We start from the raw sequence: 22,834 nt of genomic DNA on the forward strand, positions 1-22,834 counted from the left end.
ACTGAGTGGCAAAAACGGCTGCAACTAGTAGGGAAACTGTGGAGAAGACGGGATAACAGCAGATTATCGGCTTAAATTAAAGGCAGTTGGACTTGACAGTGACCCGTACAGTTACCCGAAGAATCAGTGGTCCATGGACATTAATATTTGACCACGAATCGAGTTTCCTGATATTTATTTGTACTTAATTTATATGCCGGGGAAATACGCGAAGCAAAGCTTGAAGGCATACAAAAGTCTTGACGCTTGATCCTACTTCAAGGCAGGATTTGTTGGCGAAATTAAAGTGATGAGGACACCGAACTTTACGATTTGACCGTTTTAATGTTAGCTATCCAAAAATCCAACATTACCTGATACAAAATGGGAACCGCAAAGTCCACGTTTTGGTGCCTGGAATCCAGTTGTTTCTGCGAATTGCAGCGATCCATTTGTCTCTCTAAAACTTATTTTTCGGCAGTCTGTAAAACGATAACTCCGATTTCTTGCTAAATCTATGAGTACAGTCGATCGCACAACAGCTCTTTCCCATTTTAGATGTTTTCGAGTGCTCAAACTGAAAGTTTACGCTGCCACTCAGTCTTTCTGCCACTCAGTGGGTATTACCCGCTGTGAAGTCACATCTGTGACGTCATGCGCATTCCCTCTATAAGCACATGCAAGTGATGCTTTTCTCGTAGATAATGGCAGCGTCAGTAGATGATCCTGGACCATAACACGTGAAGTATTTTGTTAACTTCAGTTATACTTGCATATGTGTGGTATCTGTGTGTGCTGGTACTTGATATTGCGGATCAGAATGTCTGTTTGTGTTGCATTAATCTGGAATATCATAAGATATACTGCATGTCAAAGGTCGCAGACTGAGCAAAGAATTATCAGCCTTTCGGGTGGAAGAGGATAAACGGCCCTTTGCTGATTCTTGTATTTATTGCTTCTACATTCTGTCAACAAATGTTACATGGGATAAAGTCTTTTAAAGCTGATTTTTACTTGTTTATTTTGGTTGTTCTTGGTAAGCTATTGTTGTTTTTGTTAAACAAAGGGATTAAAGAAACATGAAATTTGAACAGTAAATTGAAAAATGACAAGTGTTCTCAAGGCTTTACTTCCATGTTTTATAGAGCATAAATGTAAGGTCACTGAATCCAATCAAACTTGGATGTTAATGGACTGTAAAATGAATAATTAATGACCCAAAACCACCCAGGCTGCTTTATGAACCACTAAGAATTAATTAGAAAGCAATCCATTCAAATTAGGATCCTAAATATCAAGGCCAACAGTGGGACATATATCATGTTTATGTTCCAGCAATGTATATAGATCAAAAATATTGTGAAATAATTATATTAAATGATTTAATGAATACATTGATTTAAAAGTTTTAACTTTATTCATCTGGCAGTGTTCAAATGGGGTTTTTATTGTCCTTTTGTTAATGGTTGACTTTATTTGCCTGCTTTGTTTGATGGTTTAAAAAAAAAAATGTTTTCCTTTTGTGCTTTGCATCTTAAGTCCCAAAACATGCTGCTCATCTGCCTTATTGAGGTGGTGATCGTAGGAGGGATCTGTGTGCTGGCGATTTCAAGCCAGAGGAACAGGAAGTGGCTGTTTATTTTTCTCATTTCCTCTTTGAGGCTCCACTTGTGAGCCTGCTCCTTCCACTCCCTCTGCACTTATCAGTGACACCAACATAACAGACACATGTACACACATGAATTTTTTCATACATGTTTCTGGACTTTTAATACCGAGATAGATTAACAGAAATCAGGCAAAGACATATTAAGTTTCATCTTTATTTTTTTATTTTGTCTTTTAAAGATCAATTGAACTACGCATCTGTGTATTTGCCTGCTTGTTCAAGTATTGCTTTGCACTGTGCTTTTATTTGATTGCATATAGATGCATTTACAAATGTGGAGGGTTAGAAATTGTACACGCATTAGGTTTTTTTTTTTTTTTTATTGAGTATTGTGGATTTTACTGTCTAGTTAGCAGCCATACAGCATTGCCCTTGTGGTGATCCATATTTATGCCAGTAGTCTGTTTTAAAGGTGAAATGCCTACAAGGCACATACTGGCATCCAACAACCTCCTCGGTTTGTGGTAGCTGGCGTTAGGAGTGACAGTTTGAGGGAAGATGGCCACCACATAAGAGCACTGTTATATGGAAATGTCAACACAAGTTGCATCACTCCATGACCGTGTGACCTCTCTGCCTGGCCACGCTCGTGTCCCCTCTTGCCTTTTGGATCTCTCCACATGGAAAGAAACTCTGCACTCAAGGAGGGTTATTGTTTTAGCTGCTAAGCAAAAGCCTATTGAAACATACAGTTGCAATCTTGTTGGCAATCCCCCCCCCCCCCCCCCCCCCCCCCCCCCCTCTTCCACAATCCTGGTCGTCTTTTTCCGTGGGAATCCCAGCGCCATATATGGTCGTCCTCAGTAGCTGCAGCAGCGAGAATGCTGAAGGCAAAGGCTGCATTTGTGCGTGTTCGTGTATGTGTTTGTAGTCTGGTTATAGCTCCAAACAGAGCTCATCTAGTTGAGGGACCCAGCTGGTCGCCCTGCAGCACTTCAGCCCTCCCCCTCGTACCCTCTGGCCTCTCAAACCCTGCCAATTGCACAGGAGCTCCGAGTTCTTTGTCTCAGGCATAAATGCACACATGCCTCCTGCTGCACACCGCCGCACCAAAGGAAAAGCCATGCTCTCATCTTTCTACTAATATTTAATGTTTTCCAGATGTAGTTCTTATTAATTTTTCATTTAATCATCATAGCCCTTCTTCGTATGTCTGGGTTATTGTTTTCCCTTTTGTTTTACTGCTCACACTGTGCTTGGTTTGACCTGCCCCAAACGCGCGCTCACATGCAAATGCTAACGCATAATGCACTCATACTTACACGCAGGCGGTAAGAAGGAATTCCTTTTGTGGAAGTGGCTGTGCGCCTGTGAGCCAATGACGTAGTCGGCGAGGAGGGGCCAGAGCACTGATGCCTGAAGCCCCAAGGCTAGGAGTATTACTTATCTGGGAATTTCTTCACTGGTATGCTAGTAGGCTAGTCCAGTGACTTACTTCTTACTGGTTAGGTGGTTGTACAGAGAAGTTTTACTACTAGAGGGGGAGGGAGAGGAGTTGAGTAAGAGAGGCCAGCTCTGAGCTCCAGCAGAAGCTGCTTTGCTGTCCATTTTGTTGCTTTATATGGGAGAAAGTTGGTCATTCCTTATGAGGCAGAGCAGAAAAAGAAAAAAAGAACCCTATCTTATTAAGTTTTTATTGTACATGGTTTGTGCACTGAAGATGCACTGAGCACTAATTCTCCATGTCAATAGCTCGTTCACTGTTGCTTTTAGTGGAAGAAATGTACTAGAAAGTCTAAATATATTACTGCCACTACTGTCAGTGTTTGTCAGATACTGTGAACTGATGAATACTGTCTCCAAGAAGAAAACTAAAAAGATCTTACTGAAGATGATTGTAATGTGTAGGATAAATGAGGAAATGGAAATATTTGTTTGCGGTTGTTCCTGTAGTAAAGTTGTAGCAGTTCCTCCTCTTTGCCTCACATGTGTTTGTTGTTCTGTCGAACGTCTTGTAGTTGTGTCTCTTTATCAAAATCCATTGCAACTTCAGTGGCTCTAACCCTTTAGTTGTTTTTAAGTCTTTTTATTATTTTTTAATTAAACAATTGGATAGTTTAATGTGGATAATATCTTCAACCAAAATGTTGTCTGGTGCAATCTGAACATAGGAACAGAAAAGTGATGTGCATTGAGAGACAAAACATTTACTCACACTGGTAAATAAATTACTGTTCTAGAGGTAGATGCATGCAATTTGTCAGTATTGCTTAAGATTATGATCAGAGCAACACTGGTGTGCTGAGTTGATTATTGAACACTTGCCTTGTTTTTAACCTACAATGGAGGTATAATTAAAAAAAAATGTTTTTTTAAATTCTAAATTTAAATTGTTTCAGTTCAATTATTTATTTTTTTTGCCTTAATCAAAATAAAGCTATTTGAGACAATTGCAAAAATGCGAAATAGATTATTCCACCTGGAAGGCCTTGGGGATTCATACCTAGTTACGCAAACCAGTTTATTCCAATGTACTGTATGTGTCATGAGATCTGAGTTGCACAGCAAACATGTCTCCTTTCAAAGAATAAACCAGGCTACCAGAGAGAGAGAAAGTAATGAAATCAATAAGTAGGCAACTAGATGGTTATAAAGTTGTTTTTTTCTTCTTCTCTCCTTCAAAGGAAAAGTAAGTTCAGTCCAAATGTTAAAGCACATGACGCATTGAATAATCCACTTTATTGCAAATGTTTATTGGAAACGCTTTTTTGCACATTTCTACGTCTCTGGCAGCTCTGGATGTGACATACCGGTCAATCTATAGTAATCAAAATCTAGTTTCCAGCTGTTTCTGATCTCTTTAATAAGATGTACCGTAGTTTTGCTGTAATTTAAAATAAGAACACACACTACTTAATCATTATGTATTATAATGCCTCTGAATAATCATTTGAATGATCATCCACAGCATTCATCGTCTGACTATTTAATCAAAGCGGGAGACTTGAGATGGTTTTTGTCCATCTTCTTCAATGTAGAGATTTTCTTTTTTGGATTTTTTTTGAAGAGTAGCCTTACAGCAGGAGATGCGGACAGTTAAGACCACTACGCTTTTTCAAAAAACTGTTCAATGGAAACACCAACCCCCTGCAGCGCTAACTTTTTATCATAAATTCCAATATTACATTTCTTTTTGCGCAAAAGGTTACAGGGAAAGAAATAGAAATGAGATGCAATGGAAGGGTAAATCCTTGACTTTTTTTTTTTTTTTTTTTTCCCTTCTTGGTCAGAACTATGAAAAAAGCAAGATGTAAGGATGCTGATTTCATCGTTGTTTTGGAGTAGTCATGTCTGACATTCAGTAGCTTGGTGTATGGTGTCTGTTCGGTTTCTTTTTCAATCTGACAAGAAAGTTGTCCGCTTTTTAATTTTGGTTTTGGTTTTCAGTCTGTCAACCCAGACTGATGTCTGAGTGCAATATGTTCTTCCAAAACTATTTTTTTGTGTTTGTTCCCATCCAGTTGTGTTGGCCAATATGTGCCAAGCAAATTTCATTTTGTGGTGTTGCTTCTAAATTATATATAAAATGTTGTTTATTTTTTTTGTCCATTACGCTTGCAATTGTATTAGTTAATCGAACAGATAGAGGAAACCTACTAGGGATGTTAAAAATTAATCGATTTTCGATTAATTGCCGTTATGAAATTGCCCGATTTAAAATTAACGATTACAATTAATCTATGTATTTATTTATTTATTTTTTTCGTTTAATTTCACCAGCTGGTATTACGCCCGGACCACATTTAATGCGACACAACGTGCTGCGCCGCGCACATAAAGTAAGAAAGAGACGGCGGAATTGTTTGGTTTTAGTAATATCATGCTCAGGCAATGAGTCTGCAATGGCCCAGACGGGAGACACATGTAGCTCAGTGCTTAACTTTTATTTTTAATCCACTCTATATTCTTCTGGTTGTTCTCCGGTATGTTCCCCTAAAGCCTGAAGGTTCCGCCTTAAATCGACACAGAGCCGCCGCCGTAGCCTACGGCGTAGGCTCTGCGTTGTTGTAACGCGGGACCATAAATCAGCCTTCACCCGGTACATACATAGGTTTCTCTAAACATCTGTCCCCGCTACAGTTTTAACTAAAAGAAAATGTGCTCCAATACAGCAGGTCTCATAATTTTATTTTGAACACTGCCAAAACTCTAACTTAAAACGTAACTAGAACTTAAAATTTGCTTGACACAAATGACAGTATTATGGCTGCTGCTAATACTAATAGCCTTGAAGTGCACTTTATATTCCTTGTGGTACAAAAATGTCTTTTTGTTACTTTTGTATCAAATAAATATTTGATTAAGGAATACATTAAAATGTCCTTTGTATTTTGCAAAAAAAATTATGTTTGTATCTCAGATGGGGGAAAAACGCTGCTTATCAACTAATCGATGATCGATCGATAAGGTTATCAACTATCAATTAATGAAATAATCGATAATTTGCATCCCTAAAACCTACCGGCTTATTGCTTAGCTATGCATTTGCTCATCACAATAACTGCTTAGATTTGACAACATATGACATTTGAAAGAATCTTATAATTGATACATTTAGTTCTTACCATTTTGAGTTAACAGTTGCATTGTGCTGTTCTGTTCTTAGATTATATAGCAGACATTTAATCATAGGCAACTTAAAACAACTTTAACTCAAGGATAAGCTAATCATAACTTTGTCTCCTCAGTTTGAAGTTCTGATAAAGTTTTGACTTCCTTTATTCGCAATGTCTCTGTAGATAATACACCAGCATTAATTACACATTTTCCTATTGCAATAAGCAGATTTGATTTTGCCTCATGAAGTGTGCCATCAAACTAGACTTAACTGTGGCCTAAAATACAAATCATGCATATGGGTCTCTATCTAGTACTTTAAAAGTTCATGAGTATAGTCTTTCTAAAAGTCATGCCAATATGACTTTAGGATAAAGATGGCACCTCAAGATAGATTAGTTTGTTGATGCTGTCTGTCAGTGGTTTGCTTTGAGCGGTTCCTTCAAGGGCTTTCCATGGAACCCCAGTGTGCTTCAAAATGAAGTCTTCTCTATTTATTTTTGTTTCTTACAAAAGCCCAACAAGGCCTGGACCCATTTTCTCTTTTTGGCTTTGTCATGGCAACAAACTAATTTTCTTTTGAGGTGCATGTCATGATGGCATATTTGGGCTGAATCTGAGGCTGGCTTACTTAATTTTGTTTGTCGCACTGGCTTCTGGTAAGGGCAGACCTTGAATTCCTTTATATTAGGACCAAATTAGACTGCTCAAATCAAACGCACTTTGTCTTCTCTGTTTTTACTGTCAATATTTATCTATGCTGGATTGGAATTGTTTTATTTTTTTTATTAAATCAGTGGCCCACAGAGGCATTTAATTGGCAAGATGTGCATAGGATTGTAACTTAACTATTTGTTCTTCCTAGTAACCTTTCAATACTGCAAGTCAATATTAACTGCTCTTATAAGGAATTTGTGAATATTAAGATTATTCGGTAAATGTTTGTTTATTAGCGTGCTAATATAAAGTTTTCCAATTACAAGGCCAGTATGCATGTTTTTATTTATTTTCCACTTTAATCACGTAAAATTTTGTTGAGTAGGGCAATGGTGCACTTTGCTGTTTTTCTGCCGTCTACCACATTACCACTTTAGGTAAATTCCTTCTTGACAAAAACAAACCCATTTCAACTGCAGCCGTCATGACGTCTTGCCTCAGATACACAGATGGATTTTGAAGTTTAGAGCTAAGGCCAATTCGAGTTGAAGGGAAGCTGCTATACTTCCCCTGAATTCTGGTATTGTTGAAAAGAAAGGAAGAAAATCGTAACTGAATCAGCAAAATATCCCTGTATTGGAATACGCACTGCATATATTGGATGTTTGTGGTACCCATTGTACAACTTTTAACTAATATTATTTTTTAACATACGGTATTTTTGCTGCCCCCTCCACCCCCAGTTTTTTAAATTAGCCATTTTAATGCCTACTTTCACTCGACTGTGCGTTTTGATCAAAGTGAAGCCTTGAGTTGCCCCCCCCCTTTTTTTTTTTTCTTCCCAGCTGATCACTAATTAGAGATTAGTGATTTTTCACTATTTTCATGCGCCATTGCTACACACTCCCGTAAAGCTTAATGGATTAACAGAGCTGTTTTCTGAAAGTAGCCTCACAATGTACATTAAACCATTTGACCAATCAAATGGAACATACAGTGTCCATTGATTACTTTAGAATATGTTTATTTTAGCCGCTGCACCAACTTTCCAGAAGTGTCAGTTTTCATTGTCCCAGTGTGCAGCAAGAACTCAGGTTTTTTTTTTTTCCTCTGACAAACAAACTGCATTTTTTAGACTATATCTAATAGTCTGGTGCTGTGGGATTAATCATTTTGGCTTTCACAAGTTTATTTTATTTTTTTATTCACAAGTTAAGTTTTAATGTGACATTGCTCCATCCAGAATTATTTTAAAATTATGCATTTGCAGAACAGTTGAGTATGTTTTGAGTTTAACATGGACAGTTGGATGAAATCAAGTCCTGTGTGGCTGTAAATCTTTGATTTATAATGTTTTTTAAAAACAGCATTGCAGTTTCCCTTTTTAAACTAGACCAGGTGACATGATGATGTTCACTTCCAAGATTGTCCATGCATATTTAATCCAGTACTTTTTTGGGTTAATCATAAGAATCAAACAAAACATATCAAACAGGAATTTTTCTTTGGTGTAGGTGTACAAGAAACGGAAAGCGTTGTTTCAATTTTTGTGTGTTTACATTCTGCACACTAGAAACAAAGCTACAGAAAACATGTTGACTTCATGAGGCGGTTGCTCAGTGTTTGGAGGGGGCTTTATTCCTAGTGTGCAAACATCATGTTTTCAGTAAACCATCCATCTTATTGCTTTCATTGGTGACAAGGCTTCCTTTCTTCTCTTCTGAAACACACTAGCCAAACAGGTTTAAAAGCTACGTGTCTATTTGGGAGTGAGTCACATCGTGTCTGAATGTATCACTGCAGCCACAACACGGGGCTTATGTCGCCGTCGGGGGTTGATTGTGTTTTGTTAGGTGGGATCAAGTTTAATATTTCCTAATATAACTTCAATTAATATACAGATCCCATTTTATCTGTGCTTTGATGCAGTCGCTCTGCCTGCTGCCAGTTATAATTTTTAGTTTTCATTTATTTGCACATGCAGTGTCTGTACAAAGGTCTGTACTGCTGCCATACATTAATGTCCTTCTCTGTACAGTCCTCTATGGTGAAGACTTTGCTCCCATTAGCAGCACATGCAAAGCACCATGACAGCTTTTGGACACAGTAGTGCTCCAGAATTCGGGATGACATGATAATTTGTTTTGAGTCTTTCTTCCCCCAGTCTTGTCCCTTGGAGAACTACACTAAGTGTACTCTTGATGCCGGCCGTAACTCTGGCACTTGTCAACCACAGAAAATTACAGCCATTAAGGGATTACTGTTGTCGGGCCCCAGTAGCTGCTGGGAGGAGCAGGAGGAGGGAGGCTTGTGACGTATTTTAGAGGGAGGTCTCTAGCATCACCTTTAAGGGGTTTGTTGCCATCACTGACAAGTTAGGTCTGCATGGATATAGGTGTAATGGTGTTTGGTTTTTTTTCTTTTGTTTTTTCTTTTTAAAATAAAAATTCATCATAAAGGGTTTCTGCAAGTCACACTTCCACTTCTGTTTTTCTTCACAGTTCAATACATCCTCTGTTAAAGATGATACTCTAATACTCCAAACACAACAGGAGACCTTAAATTGTATTGGGCTTTTCCAAGAAAATTATTTTGACAAAAGCAGTTTTTTTTATATATATATTATATTTTCCCCCTAAGGATTTGTGCCTTTTATCCATATACATGTACAGTCTTGCCTTTGCAAACAGGTGGTCTTTTTAAAAACTCATACCACAGTGAAGATATTTAAATCTTGTGGACAGGGTAGCTGAGTGATGTCCGATCAATATTCCTTTTGAGGCGATATCAGAGAAAATGCTTCAATCTTCCCTTTACTGAGATGGGAATGGAAGGTGCCAAAACTGGCAGGATGTGCTAACCTTCAAATCTTAGGGGTACTAAGAGGGGTATTTTAGGAGGTCATTGTCATGTTATGAGTCAGATGAAAACATATCTGGTTTTGAATAAGATTGAATAAATATTTGGAAATGAAGTAATAGAGGAGGAGAAAGAAAATGTTGTTGTTTAGTCTGGAGTCTCAGGGAAGATGACTAATAAGATGATCTGTTTGTGCTCTGTAAAATTGCACGTGATGTGATATTTAAGTGTGGGGAGATGAACCATTACCTTTGAATGAACATGTTTTTGATTTCCAGTGCATGAGCATTAGAAAATAATTCTTTTTTTAAAATGAAGATGCAGAAAATGCAGTTTCAGTGTGTTGTCAAATATGCTTTACCTTGCAGAAAGACTGTAACCTATTGTGCTTATGTTTTTAGCAGTGGGAATTAGTTTAGACATAGTCAGCATCTGTTTGTAGGACAATCCAAAACCAAATTCAGAGGCTAAAATGTGCAGCTTTAATGGTTTTCTGTTCCTGAATCTGTCCTGCTGGCATCGGTTTCAGCAAAACGTCAATAAAAGCATTCGACACAAGTTTTGTGTCAAACGCATTAACAGCTGCATATCCTCATCTTCTAGTGAGTCACGTATAATAGTGAGTGTTTTGTTTTGGTGTACAAGTCAGAAAAAGATGGTCCTTTCTGCTTATGGAAAGAAGGAGGAAAAAAAGTGGAGAACTAAGACACGGCACTCAAGGGTGACATCAGATTCACTCGGCTGAACAGCCTGAAAGCTCAATTTAGTTTCTTCACTTGGTTGCCAGTTGAACACACTAAGTCAGATGTTGCAAGGTCCACCTGTCTTCATTCCAGATCTCCCAAGGAAGTGCAATCCATCATTTTTATTTTCTAGGAGGACTTGCACATGAAAAAGGCCACACATGAATGTAACTGCAGGCGGTGATAATGCAGCTCTACATCCTATCTCAAAACAAGCTGGAAAGGACAAGAGGGGACCAGAAGGTCCTGCACTGCCTTCAGATCATGGATACTCGCCCGTCCTTGGGGGAAATTAGCCGCTGTGTGCTGAGACAATGTTGCCACACCATACCTATAAAGATACTTGAACAGTGATGAGAAGTAAAGATGCTCCGATGCACAAGACTAGAAGTCAGATGAACCTAGTTTCTCAGGACGTCTATCTGTGGCAAAAGAAGCTTCGTCAAAGTGCCTGAGCACCCTCGTATAACCAAACCGTGTCACACACAAATACACGCAGCCTGTCAGATAAGCCCAGTGAGGCCATTGCAGGCACTCTCCTGCACACTCCTGGTGCTGTAAACGGCCCAAATTTGGACAAGGATTCCAGCCAGATAGTCGTGTGCCCCGAACAGGAGGCCGTCGTGTGTTCATGTGTATCTGTTTCCCTTGTCAACGATTTTGTTGTCATAGCAACCTCAGGAGAGAGGGAAACGGCCAGGGCACAGTTTATAGTTGTTTTGAATGTTTGTTTGTTTTTTGTTTTTTTTTCCCCCTAATTTTTCTGAGTAGCAGTTATTTCAGATTTCTAATCTTAACCCTTTGTTTTTTTAAAACCGTAATTACCTTTTTAGCAGGCAGTTGATTTCACAGTTGTTGTTTTTTTTTGTTTTAGTTTTTTTTTTATTTCTCTGACCTCGGGGCTTAAGTCGCGGGAGTCCAAACTTGGTCCTCGGGTGCTGCTGTCTTGCATGTTTTAGATGTTTCCCTGCTTCAACACACCTGATTCAAATTAATGGTTGTCATCAGATTGTCATGCGCCCCGGATAGCTCAGTGGGTTGACGAGGCTCACCATGTACAGAGGCCATAACCCCCGCGCAGCCGCCCAGGTTCAAACACCCGCCTGTCGCTTTTTACTGCATGTCCTCCCCCTCTTTCTAGCCAAGTTTCCTCTGTAGCCACATTCAAAATAAAAGCCACTCGTGCCACTTAATTAAATAAATAAACATCAGCTTGTCATAAAGGTCTGCACAAGTCTGTTAATAATAGTAATTTGTATCAGGGTGTGTTGAAGCAGGGAAACATCTAAAACCTGCAGGCCCTCAAGGTCTGACTTTGGACACTCCCGCTTAATCAAACGTTGTCTTTGTTTTGGATGTTAATTTTCTCACAGCCAATAACAGGTAAATAAAGTGGCTGTTGCCCTGAGTCTAGAGAACGTATTAAGTGGTGCAAAAACCTAAAACCCTCACTTAGCTTTCATAATAAAAATGTGAAAATTATCTGCTAGTGTGTTTTTGTTTTGATTTTGCAAAATGTAAATTTTAACATTTTACCATTACCCGAATACGCTTTTTCTTTTTTTATATATATGATATAATTGTATGACTGAAACCCAAGCCTACCCACTAAAGGTGCAAATTCAGCAACATAATGTAGGCCAACTCCAAAACGCCTCTCACCTCATGAGTCAAAAGATCTTAAATTAGAAATCTCCCACTTGCTCTTTTTCTTCAGTCTCTCTTGTTTTCACAGTCACCAATCACGTAGTTTGGGTTGCTGGGGTGTCAGAAAATGGTTCTTCTTATGCTTGCCAAGATCAATCCTAAATATATGTGACTAGTCTTGTTGTAAATTTTCATTATTATAAAAGATTTGCACACTATATAGAAGCATTTATAGCGATAAACTTTGAAACATATGGAAGAAAATTTGATTTGTGCTTTAATTTTACTCAACCGAAAAGACAGGGAGGGAGAAGTTGTTGCCAAGTTAAGTGATTAGTGTGGAAACTACCGGTACAATCTTAAGTGATGCTATTGCTTTCATTGGGGTCTTTTTGTACTCCCCAGCATCGGAAAATAGACAATAATTTGTCTTGAGGCAAAACTATTTTAATTCAGCGATTCAACAGCTCACTAGAAAAGGAGAATGTAATGCATTTGGTCATGTCGATGGTTGGATTTATTACAGGAAATGTTTGCCTCATGTGCAGCACTGACCTTTTAAAGTAAAAGTGGGTTCCTAAAGTGTTTTTAATGATGTTGCTTTTTGCAGAAATTAGTATCATATAAACACAGCACCTCAAAGACACTCAGCAGTACTACGCCATGCAGTATCTCAAGCACCCCTACTATGTTCAGGCATCTGGGGAATGCTCCAGCTGCTTAAACTAACCAATAGTTCTGGACATGCCTGGCAATCTATCAGACACACTGTAATGCTCTCTCTCACTGGCGTATGTTTACATGCTTGTTTGCATGTATGCTTATGCAGTAACAAATAATTAGACATATGAGACACTGTGTTCTTACGCTTCTCCTCTGGTTCTTCTCCCTTTTAGGCATGTATAGATGATAACGTTGACATGGTGACTTTCCTAGTGGAGCATGGAGCCAGCGTCAACCAGCCTGACAACGAAGGCTGGATCCCTCTCCATGCTGCAGCTTCTTGTGGATATCTAGACATTGCAGAGTAAGTATTTCTACGAAGCCGTATCAGCTTTGTCAGGTTCCTTTTGCTTACTTATTATTGCATCATCTTGTTGTTACAGCAACGATGACAGGGTTGTAATTACCCATCACTGAACTGTTTACCGTCTTTGAAAAATTGGGTCTTTTTTTTTTTTAAATACTCATTTCTTTTTTTTATTAGGATGCTTACTTGTAGCTGCTTGAAACATTTTTTTTTTTTTTTCAACATTTTTACTTTGCCCTAAAGAGGTTTCTCAAAGCAAGATGCCATTTTTTTGCCTGCTTGACCGAATTTAAGCCCCGCTTGGCCACGTGCATAGACCGTTAAGGATCTCTCCGTTTGTTTTTGTGTTGTTGCAGTCAATATTGGCGTAATGTCGTTCTTTAATCCTGTTTTAGCCGTTTAGTGTGACGCTATCGTGCTAATTTTGCACACCTGAACAAGTCCCACAGTGTGTTTGTGGCGTAATATCTGTGTTTACATCCTGAGCACCAATAAAACCTTCCGTACTCAGTTGTGAACGAGGAGGAAGAATAAAACACCTCAGATCTGTCTGGTTAGGCAGCTATGGTACATTAACCAAGGCTGCATCTGGAAACCAACTGATGACTCTACTGGAGAGTTTCTATTTTTCCTTATTTTTGACCAAACTGTAAGCATGTGTACTTTTCATTTTAGCTGAGTAGACTTTTGTTTGGTCGCTTGAGGTGGTCTTTACCCCAAAGAAAAAACCCCCAAAAAACATAATTATGATGTATATGCTTGTAAAACAGTTTTGTGCGCCCAAAATTGTTTTGCTCGCTCAAGATTTAGGCACAGATGGCGGACCGCAAGCGTGCTCCTGTTGCACTGGTTTGACTTTTTAGCCATAGGTCCCACTGGGATCACAACCTCTGGTTTCACTGGGACCGTTTCAGAGGGGAAGCACTCGGGGTACTGCCTCTTTGGCTGGTTCGAGAGAGTTTACCCAAATGTTGTGAGATCCTGTGTGACAATTGCACAGTATTCTGACGTGTTTTTCGCCATGTCTTATCCTTTCAGTTATTACTGCTCATACGTGGTTCAAATCTCTGCCTGAACCCTTAGAGAGGTTTACCTCTGATTTGATATAATGTTGACATACAAGTCAGAGCCCACTTATGGTGTGTAGTTTTATTTTATATGGACAAATTTCTCTGATATTCTTGTCTGACGTTCTGCCAGCTTGTCATGGCTTAGACACAGCTTCCAAGTTGTGTGGGACCTTGCGGTTACCATAAGAAAAATAGACCAATATTTTGGCTCCCGGGGGAAAAAAAGACAAAAGTTAAAAAGAAATCTTATTGCTTTTTTTTTTTTTTTTTTTTTTTTTTTTTTTTTTTTTGCTGGGCTGTGCAAATAAAAATGACTTTTGTACATCAACTTCAGCAACTGCTGATCAAGACATACCGTATTTTCTGGACTATAAGCTGCTACTTTTTTCATAGGTTTTGAACCATGCGGCTTATACAAAGGTGCAGCTATTCTGTGGATATTTATTCCACCGCTCGGGGCGCTCTAACGGGAATTAGAATCAAAACTAAGACAAAATAAATGCAAAGAAGAATACACTACTTCTTCTTTAGCAGATAGAAGTAGGTAGAAGCAGATTTCAAACAGATAAACAGATAACTAAATACCGGTTATTTTCTCTTGGTTCTGTCCCGTTTTAATCAGCAAAGTTGCTGCCGTGTTAAAAGACACTGTTAGGAAAGGATCTATTTAGGTACAAACATGTACATCATTTACAGTTCAAAATCCTTCTGTACATGTAGTAAATATCTAATCTAACAACATAAATATCTGTGGCTTGCATATCTTTTTTTTTTTTTTTTTAACTAGAGCCGATGCGGCTTGTATATCTTTTTTTTTTAATAATTAAAAAAAAAAAAATAGTCCAGATGCGGCTTATAGTCCAGAAAATATAAAAGAAAATGTTTTTTCATTTACTCAAAACAAAATGAAAAAACAAGTCCAAGATGGAATTTCAGCATAATATCAAAAACCAACATTTTACTGCAGCTTGTACAGAAGTAGCCTGACTGATAAGCTTAGATATTTATTTATTTTTTTTGACTAATGTAATCAAATCAGGAGATCAGACTTTCCCATTACATCTGTAGTGCTACTCTGGTATTTTCTTGCCCCTGGTCTTTGTCAGGTAAGAATATGGCTACAACCCAGAGATGTTATCAGAGGATAATTCAGCAGGCTGAAGGAGCTGAAGCAGCTCGGTTGTAGCAGAGTCATTGTTCCGGCATACTGGGAGTGTGCTGTGACCTGTTTTACTCGTGCATTGTGTCTCTGTTACCTGGCTGGAGATGTATCCACACTGTTGTTTGTTTGTTCCCAAGTATCAAATATTTTTTTTATGTCCAGCGTTTAGATTGTTGTAATGTTATGTCTCAAACCAAAAGAGTCTGCGGTACTCCGTTCTCATGAAGACGACATCAGCACAGGGCAAGTTTCACTGAAAACAAGAAGTTTTTTTGTAGTGGCATTTGAGTGAGAAGGTCAAGTGGTTGTGCTGATATGGGTGACTAATGGAGACAACATGTCACAGAGAGAAACTCGGAAAATCGAGTAGGCGGCGGGATCCCAGCAGGCCCGTCTCAATCGTCATTCACAATAGTGGGAGCTACCAAGGCTGGATGTGTTTGGCCCTGGTACCACCACAGCCATTTAATTGAAGGGTTGCTGCAGGAGGACTGCACACCACAAGGCCATCAAACCTAGTTAAGCCGACCGAAAATAGGCAGAATAGAAAGTCCGATCAGAAAGATGCAAAACGTAGAGATGTAATTGTAGTCAGTCAGTTGCCATTTGGGTGGGAGTCATAAGCACCGAGTGTTTTCAAGTGGTTTGTTAGCCTAATGAGAAGGGCCTGAGTCTCACCACGGCTTTAATTGGAAGCAGCTGAGCTCAAGATGCTGAATGGTTTAAATGCCTTCAATCGCTGCTGCAGGGGAGGCGACTACGTAAAGGGTTAAATCGCCATAAATCCATGATTGTTAGACTCATTTATTTATCTGATGTTGATGACTCCACACAGGATAATACAGATTAAACAGTTCAAAGCTGTGATTCTCTGTTTGGATTTATAGAAATTAAGACTGTAGGAACAACTGTCTTACTTTTCAGCACATTTGCCCATAGATGTACTAGTTACTTGAACGCATACATAGTTTTTTTTGGTTTTTTTTCCCCAATAATGCGTATTTGGAATTAATTCATTTACTTTAATCAATGCATACATCTAATCTGACTCTGTTGGAAGAATGTGTTGGGCAAAGCGATGGATACAATAGTGTCAGCTTTGGTAATGAACCAAAAACAACATTACACACCTTTTCCTTTCGACCATTTCCTCGTCTATTTAAAGGAGTAGTATTTATATCCTGTTGACTCTTAATCCTGTTAAATGTCACATTTCAACCTTAAGTATGTTTTCATAGTGCAGGAAAAAAAACTCTCCCCTCCGAATATTTTCACGAATGTTCTGTACTGCTGTCATATGTCTGATTTTTCCGTTTGTTCCCTCCAGGTATCTCATCACCCAAGGCGCCAGTGTCGGCGTTGTGAACAGTGAGGGTGAAACGCCTCTGGATATTGCTGAAGAGGAAGCCATGGAGGAGCTTCTGCAAAATGAGATCAACAGACAAGGTGCACAAAAAGTCGACTGTTTCCTTCACTTCTGAAACCTTCGATTTAAAATTGTACTATAGCATGTTGGATTTTGGAGAATATGAAGTGATTTGCTTCCTTAGTCAAATCAAAGAGCCTCTGTTTAGTATAGCCTGCTGACAAACTATATGCACACTGAATCTCGGAGTAATGATCCTGATGGCAAATGCTAAAGGCGACATGTCTTACAGGAACCCAATTTGTATTTCATGCATGTATGGCTTTATTTTCAAAAAGGAACCTGCAGTTTTTTTTTTTTACTTGTTTGGTGAAATATTGCATAATACAAAAGTGGTCCAGCTGGGTTTTGAGCGTTCATGTGATGGTTCAAAAGTAAAATGCTGGTTCTTGCTACTTTTGCCCTGGGCGTTCTTGATTTAAAAAAAGCCTCCCCCTTATGGCGTGAGGCCATGCACAGACGTGTTGACTGGCCTGAGGCCGGAGGGGTGCTGCTCGGCTCATATTCACAGATGAAGGAACACTAATAGCACTGTTTTAGATACACAACCATAAACCGCAGAACCTAGAACACATTGAGATAACATCATTACTGATTAATCTACTCCCTTTTATTTTTTTTAAACGGTTTGTAGATGACACTTCGTTTTTTCCAATGAAATAGGCTGCGTTGAGTCTTGTTGTCACTTCAGTTTCTTCTGAAGACTGCTAGCTTCCTGCCTACAAAGTGCTTTGTGGAGAGGCGTTGCCATTTCATGATTGTATCAGTCCCGACATATCTTGTGCATCAGGCTTCAACGCAGAGCTGAAACACAAATGCACATCAGTTTGGGGTTTTTTTTTTTCTTGAAAAGCCGTTTTGGAATTATTTCAGGCCAGTGTGAACGTTGCTGAAAGGACATTGAATCGGATCATTGTTTGAGGCATGATGTGCTCTGTAGCTGATGATTTGATGTATTGGACAAAACGCAGGAGTTAGTCGCTTCTCGTTCTTCACTGTGAAATAAGTCTGGACATTTGTAGCTTACACATGAGCTAGGAATTGTTTTAAAACGACAACAAAAAATCAATACTAGGACTGGATCAAAAACATTTCAGAGCTCGATGGTTTAGCCTTCTCTAAGACAAAAACAGCATTACCTTTTATTCCTTTATTCCCCTTTCTTGAAAAATCCTCTCCATTGCATGCAGAGGTCCAATTTGAATCGAAATTGATATCTTGTCAGTCTCCTATTAAGTTTCCGACAGTTTGTATGGGTGGCGTTAAAACTTACGCAGTTTTAAGGAGCAAAAGAATCTGCACTAAAACTGTAAATCCCTTTACTTTTAATTCGAGGTCCAAGTGTTAAAAGCATGTGGCATACAGTGATAATTGCACCCGGAGTGCTCTCCATGACATGCTCCTTGGCTAAATTATGTAATGGTGGTGATATTTGCACCTCCCAGACCTCAGGCATCCCAGCCAGCGACTGCTGTCAGCTCTGATTTGGTGATGCCTGATGGATGTTCATCTCCACGCTGTCCCCTCTGACGCTCATCGCTAACTGATGTAGAAACCCAATGTGACTATTCATTTCTAATATTTGCAGACCTCAGCAAGTAAGACTGCATTATCCTTCAATTTCTAGCCATGTTTATGTAATAATCCAGAATTGTAAAAACCTTTTGTCAAGAAGAAGCACGCTCCAGTGACTTTGTAGTCATTTTGGCCTCAAGGTGCCTGCAAACAATCCAGTAATTTTTATTTTTTTATTTTTAGTGCTGGAGGTAGCAGGCAGAGTTATGCAACTAACTGTTGCGTAACATGTCTGTATGTTAGTAATTTATTTTTTTCTGCTTTCAAAGAGATGCCAGTTAAGGAGTTAAAGTTATTAGCACATGGCGATGGTTTTGCCGTTTACAGGGACAAGTTCTCAATCCTCTCCTTGACTCCAATTCTGTTAAGTGACTGGGAAACTTGGTCCTCAGGAAATGCTGCATAAAATGCTGCCTGTCCTTGAGTTGGACTCGAGCTGGGCTCTGTTAGCAAGGGTGCTGAGAGGACAGTAATTTGGATTAGACTGGTGCCAGTTGAGGCTCAAAATCAAATCACCTTTCTTTTAACTTTCCAAAAGAAACAAAATTACTCGCCTTTTTGGTTTGTGGTCTCTGACTTTGCACGGATCCCTGCAAATACTTCTCATTTTGCTACTGGATTTCCCTCCCCCCTTCTTTTAATGTTTCTTTGGAATCAGGTGGGACATGTGCTGCTCTTTTTGGAAAAAAATTCAACTTTGAACTGCTGCCAACTCCTCCACTCAGCACTTGTTCTGTGGTCCTACTTAGAGGCCATTAGGCTCCCTGCTTCTTTTTTTTTTTTTTTTTATAGATGCAGTATCGGCTACTTCCCAAGAAATCATGCGTAGTTCCCCTACCTGTCCAGCTCCCATTCCTTATATTACCTGAACAGCCTTAATGAAGTTTACAGTATTCCTGCATGATTACAACACTGCACACCTGACTTTCTCCTTTCTGTGAAGCTGTGGTGACTTTTGTGGGGTTGTTTTACCTTCGCTACACAATGTTCTTTTCAAAGAGTCAGTTGTTTGCATTCTCACTGCCAACAGATATTTATATAGTCAGATGGTGAGTTATCTTATCTGGTTTCACTTCTTTAGATTTAAGTTTACTAATTGTCTTCACAAGCAGCATGTCCAGTCTTTATAGTAAAATCTGAAGGACAAAAAAGTTAAACTTGGTCTTTAAACGTTGGCGTTGTATTTGTGCGCCAAAAACTGAGGTGAAAGGAAAATTTTGTTCGAGCTAAATGGACAGCCACAAATGCCCCGTCATTTGTTTAATAGGAGTAGAAGAAAAGCCTAAAACATGAGTTGAAGTTCTGGCTCCTATCGAGGGACATGTTTTGGATCATTTGTTTATACACCGCAGCTCAGCAGTGTTAACACTCAGCTGAATAGTCAGTGAGGACGGCAGCGTTGCTTTTTAAGACCTTCTTATGTTCCAACCAGGTGTCAACAAGACGATACAGGTCTGTTTTCACTGCTGCCCTGCATGAATCCTATATCGCTGACATACTAACCCATTTAACCCGCTCGATGTTTGTGAGTCCATCATGATTGTATTTCCAAACTGACAGAATATTGGCATGAAAACGCTCCCAGAAAGCAAAACGTGTGCTGACAATACCGTACTATTCAAAGATGGTTTCATTTTTTTTATTTTTTATTTCCTCTTAAGAACCTTAAAATACCAGGAAAAAGCGGGGGTTGGTTTCTTTAATTTTACTCGTTTAATGAAGTAAATCATATAAGCAATATGCGTTTTGATTATTAATAGAATAGAAGACTTTATTGATCTCGCAGAGGAGAAATTCAATCGTGCAGCAGCCAAACACACACACGCTCAACGGTTTATACAAAAAACTTAAAATAGAAATAACCAATAAATAGCTAAATAATAAAAAAAAAGAGCAATATAAAATGTAGAAAAATGACCAATGTACAAGAGAAAAAATACTAAACACAAAAAACGGATAATATTTACATATGCAAAAATACGTGAGGTATTTAGCGGGCAAAGGTTATTGCACTTTCAAAGAGACAGGTTATTGCACTCGGGTGGCTACAGTTGGTTATTATAAAGTCTGATGGCTGTGGGGATGAAGGAGCTACGGTAGTGTAATAAATCAAATGAACACAAATGTAATGTATTCCAAACAATGTCCCTTTATTTCTATGCAAAAAAAAGGATCTTATGAATATGTCACTGTAATTATTATGCCTTGTTTTCGGCCGGTGTTCCATCTTTCAGTGTGCTCCTAAGTAGCAGGTGATCCCTAGATGTCAGTTTTACAGTATCTGCCTTCACCATCTCACCAGGGGTGGATATCGAAGCCGCCCGAAAAGAGGAGGAGCGCATCATGCTCAGAGATGCCCGGCAATGGGTCAACAGCGGCCAGATCCAAGATGTCCGGCACGCCAAATCTGGAGGAACGGCGCTCCATGTATCTGCTGCAAAAGGATATGTGGAGGTTTTAAAGTAAGTCCTGATGCCGTAGATGGTTTACAAAATATTAAAACATTTAATGACCAACTCAAACATAGCATGTAAACCATAAAGTATCTCCTGCATCTTAAATCATATAAATGCTACTAACAGTTATGACAGCAGTGATGTCTAACATTAGTTTTTCTTGCTGGACAATACTAGCCATATCTCGGCCTCGGCATCTTGACATCTTGCTTTGTACTGACTTTGTCTCTGTCTATTGTTAATACAGTTACACTGCTGGAAGATAGAAGCTCTAATAGCCTGTCCATCCGCTCTGGGAAGCCGGCCAGCACACTGCTGCTATAGATCTCTGATGTTTAGCACAGCTAACATAGAAAAAATTGAGAGCTTAATGCTTTCCTGTAATAGCAAATATATTATCTGCAATATTAAAGTTTGGAAAAATTGACGTCCAGTTTTGCGACTGGATGACTTAAGATTTTCAGATTGTCTCGGTTATTCACAGCGGGGGCTATATTTTGTTAATCTGACCCTGCAGTTACAATGCTGACGCACTTCTGAAAGCCTGGACCCTGGCAGCACCTTAAAAGATTAGTTTACCGAATCAAATCCAGGAACCAGATTTTTCTAATTCACACGAACACTATTTTTATTTGCTCTCCCTCCCCTTCCCCCAAATCCTTCATTGTGCAGGCTTTTAATCCAAGCAGGGTATGATGTAAATATTAAGGACTACGATGGCTGGACTCCTCTACATGCAGCAGCACATTGGGGTAAGGAGGAGGCCTGTAGGATACTGGTGGAGAACCTGTGTGACATGGACCTCATTAATAAAATGGTGAGTAACTGCAGTTGGTAGGAAACGTGTCATTAAGTGCTGCGCAATCCTTAAGTGAGAATTTATTCTTGCGCCTCAGGGCCAGACTGCTTTTGATGTAGCAGATGAAGATGTTCTGGGATACTTGGAAGAATTACAAAAGAAACAAAATCTGGTGAGTCACTGCTCTCTGGATAATGTGTCTTCTCCAAGCACCTTCAAGAATTTTTAAAGGAGTTTTTTTTTTTTTTAAGGAAAATCTAGGATTTATGAGTCTTGTCTTTATTTCAGCTGATGAGTGAGAAGAAGGATGTTAAGAAGTCTCCTTTGATCGAAACGACCACTACAGGCGATAACAACCAATCACTGAAACCACTCAAGAGGTAAATAATGATTTTGATGCTAAAAAGAAACAAAAAGTGAATTGGCGGCCTCACACGCTACACTGTGCGTTTTAGCAAAGAAACGCTGCTTCTGGAGCCCGAGAAAACCGCTCCCCGCATCGAGGCGTTGGAGCCAGAGAAAGTGGATGAAGAGGAAGAGGGAAAGAAGGATGAATCGAGCTGCTCCAGTGAAGAAGAGGAGGAAGAGGATTCGGAGTCGGAGACTGAAGCAGGTACTGTTTACTGCATAAAACAGGCTAGCTTGGACGCAAGGCCTCGTTTTTCAGTTGTTTACCTGCTAGCTGCAGTATTCATGTCTGTTTTTTTTCAGTAAACATTTATAAGGTCTAGTTTCATCACCAGGTATGAGAATTGTTGCAGCATTTAACTGAAACGTTTTTCTTTCCACCCCCTCCAGACAAAAACAAGCAGCCTGCAGCGGTGAGCAACAGCACGACGCCCACCCCTGCGAGCATCTCCGTGTCGTCTCCAGCTAGCCCAACTAACCAGGTGACGACTCCTCCTTCACCCGTTAAGAAGGTACGAGCTGAAAACAAAACAATTTAGCCTTGACTGTTTGATCTTTTAAAAAGGCCTTTTGAGGAAGCCAAGCACCTCAGCAAAGATGTTATGTAAGCATCATTACTACTTTTAAATGTTAAGCACTCTTCCTGTTTTACATGCAGCCCTGCTCTGCCAAATCTTAGCTCATTAAGTAAATCAATAAAAAAAAAAAATCATAATTTTGTTTTCTCTCCAGGAGGGAATTTAATATCCAACTCACAAACCTTGTTAAAGTAACGAGTTTAAATTCAGATTGAAGGC

General features: G+C 39.2%; 1 protein-coding gene across 10 annotated transcripts in view; it reads left to right on the top strand.

Moving 5' to 3' along the window:
- The window catches only part of ppp1r12a (protein phosphatase 1, regulatory subunit 12A), a 57,028-nt gene that overhangs the window by 13,095 nt on the left and 21,099 nt on the right, over positions 1-22,834 (top strand). For 8 of the 10 annotated variants that reach the window (XM_061714987.1, XM_061714991.1, XM_061714989.1 and 5 more), the window contains exons 2-9: positions 13,008-13,138; positions 16,701-16,819; positions 20,677-20,836; positions 21,503-21,647; positions 21,727-21,801; positions 21,918-22,009; positions 22,085-22,242; positions 22,428-22,549. In XM_061714987.1, coding sequence (XP_061570971.1) covers positions 13,008-13,138; positions 16,701-16,819; positions 20,677-20,836; positions 21,503-21,647; positions 21,727-21,801; positions 21,918-22,009; positions 22,085-22,242; positions 22,428-22,549 — 1,002 coding nt within the window. The remainder of the gene's footprint in view (positions 1-13,007; positions 13,139-16,700; positions 16,820-20,676; positions 20,837-21,502; positions 21,648-21,726; positions 21,802-21,917; positions 22,010-22,084; positions 22,243-22,427; positions 22,550-22,834) is intronic. The other 2 variants (XM_061714988.1, XM_061714993.1) reach the window with 1 other exon arrangement.

The sequence above is a fragment of the Cololabis saira genome, chromosome 23 (assembly GCF_033807715.1).
Source record: "Cololabis saira isolate AMF1-May2022 chromosome 23, fColSai1.1, whole genome shotgun sequence".
NCBI classification, from domain to species: Eukaryota; Metazoa; Chordata; class Actinopteri; order Beloniformes; family Belonidae; genus Cololabis; species Cololabis saira.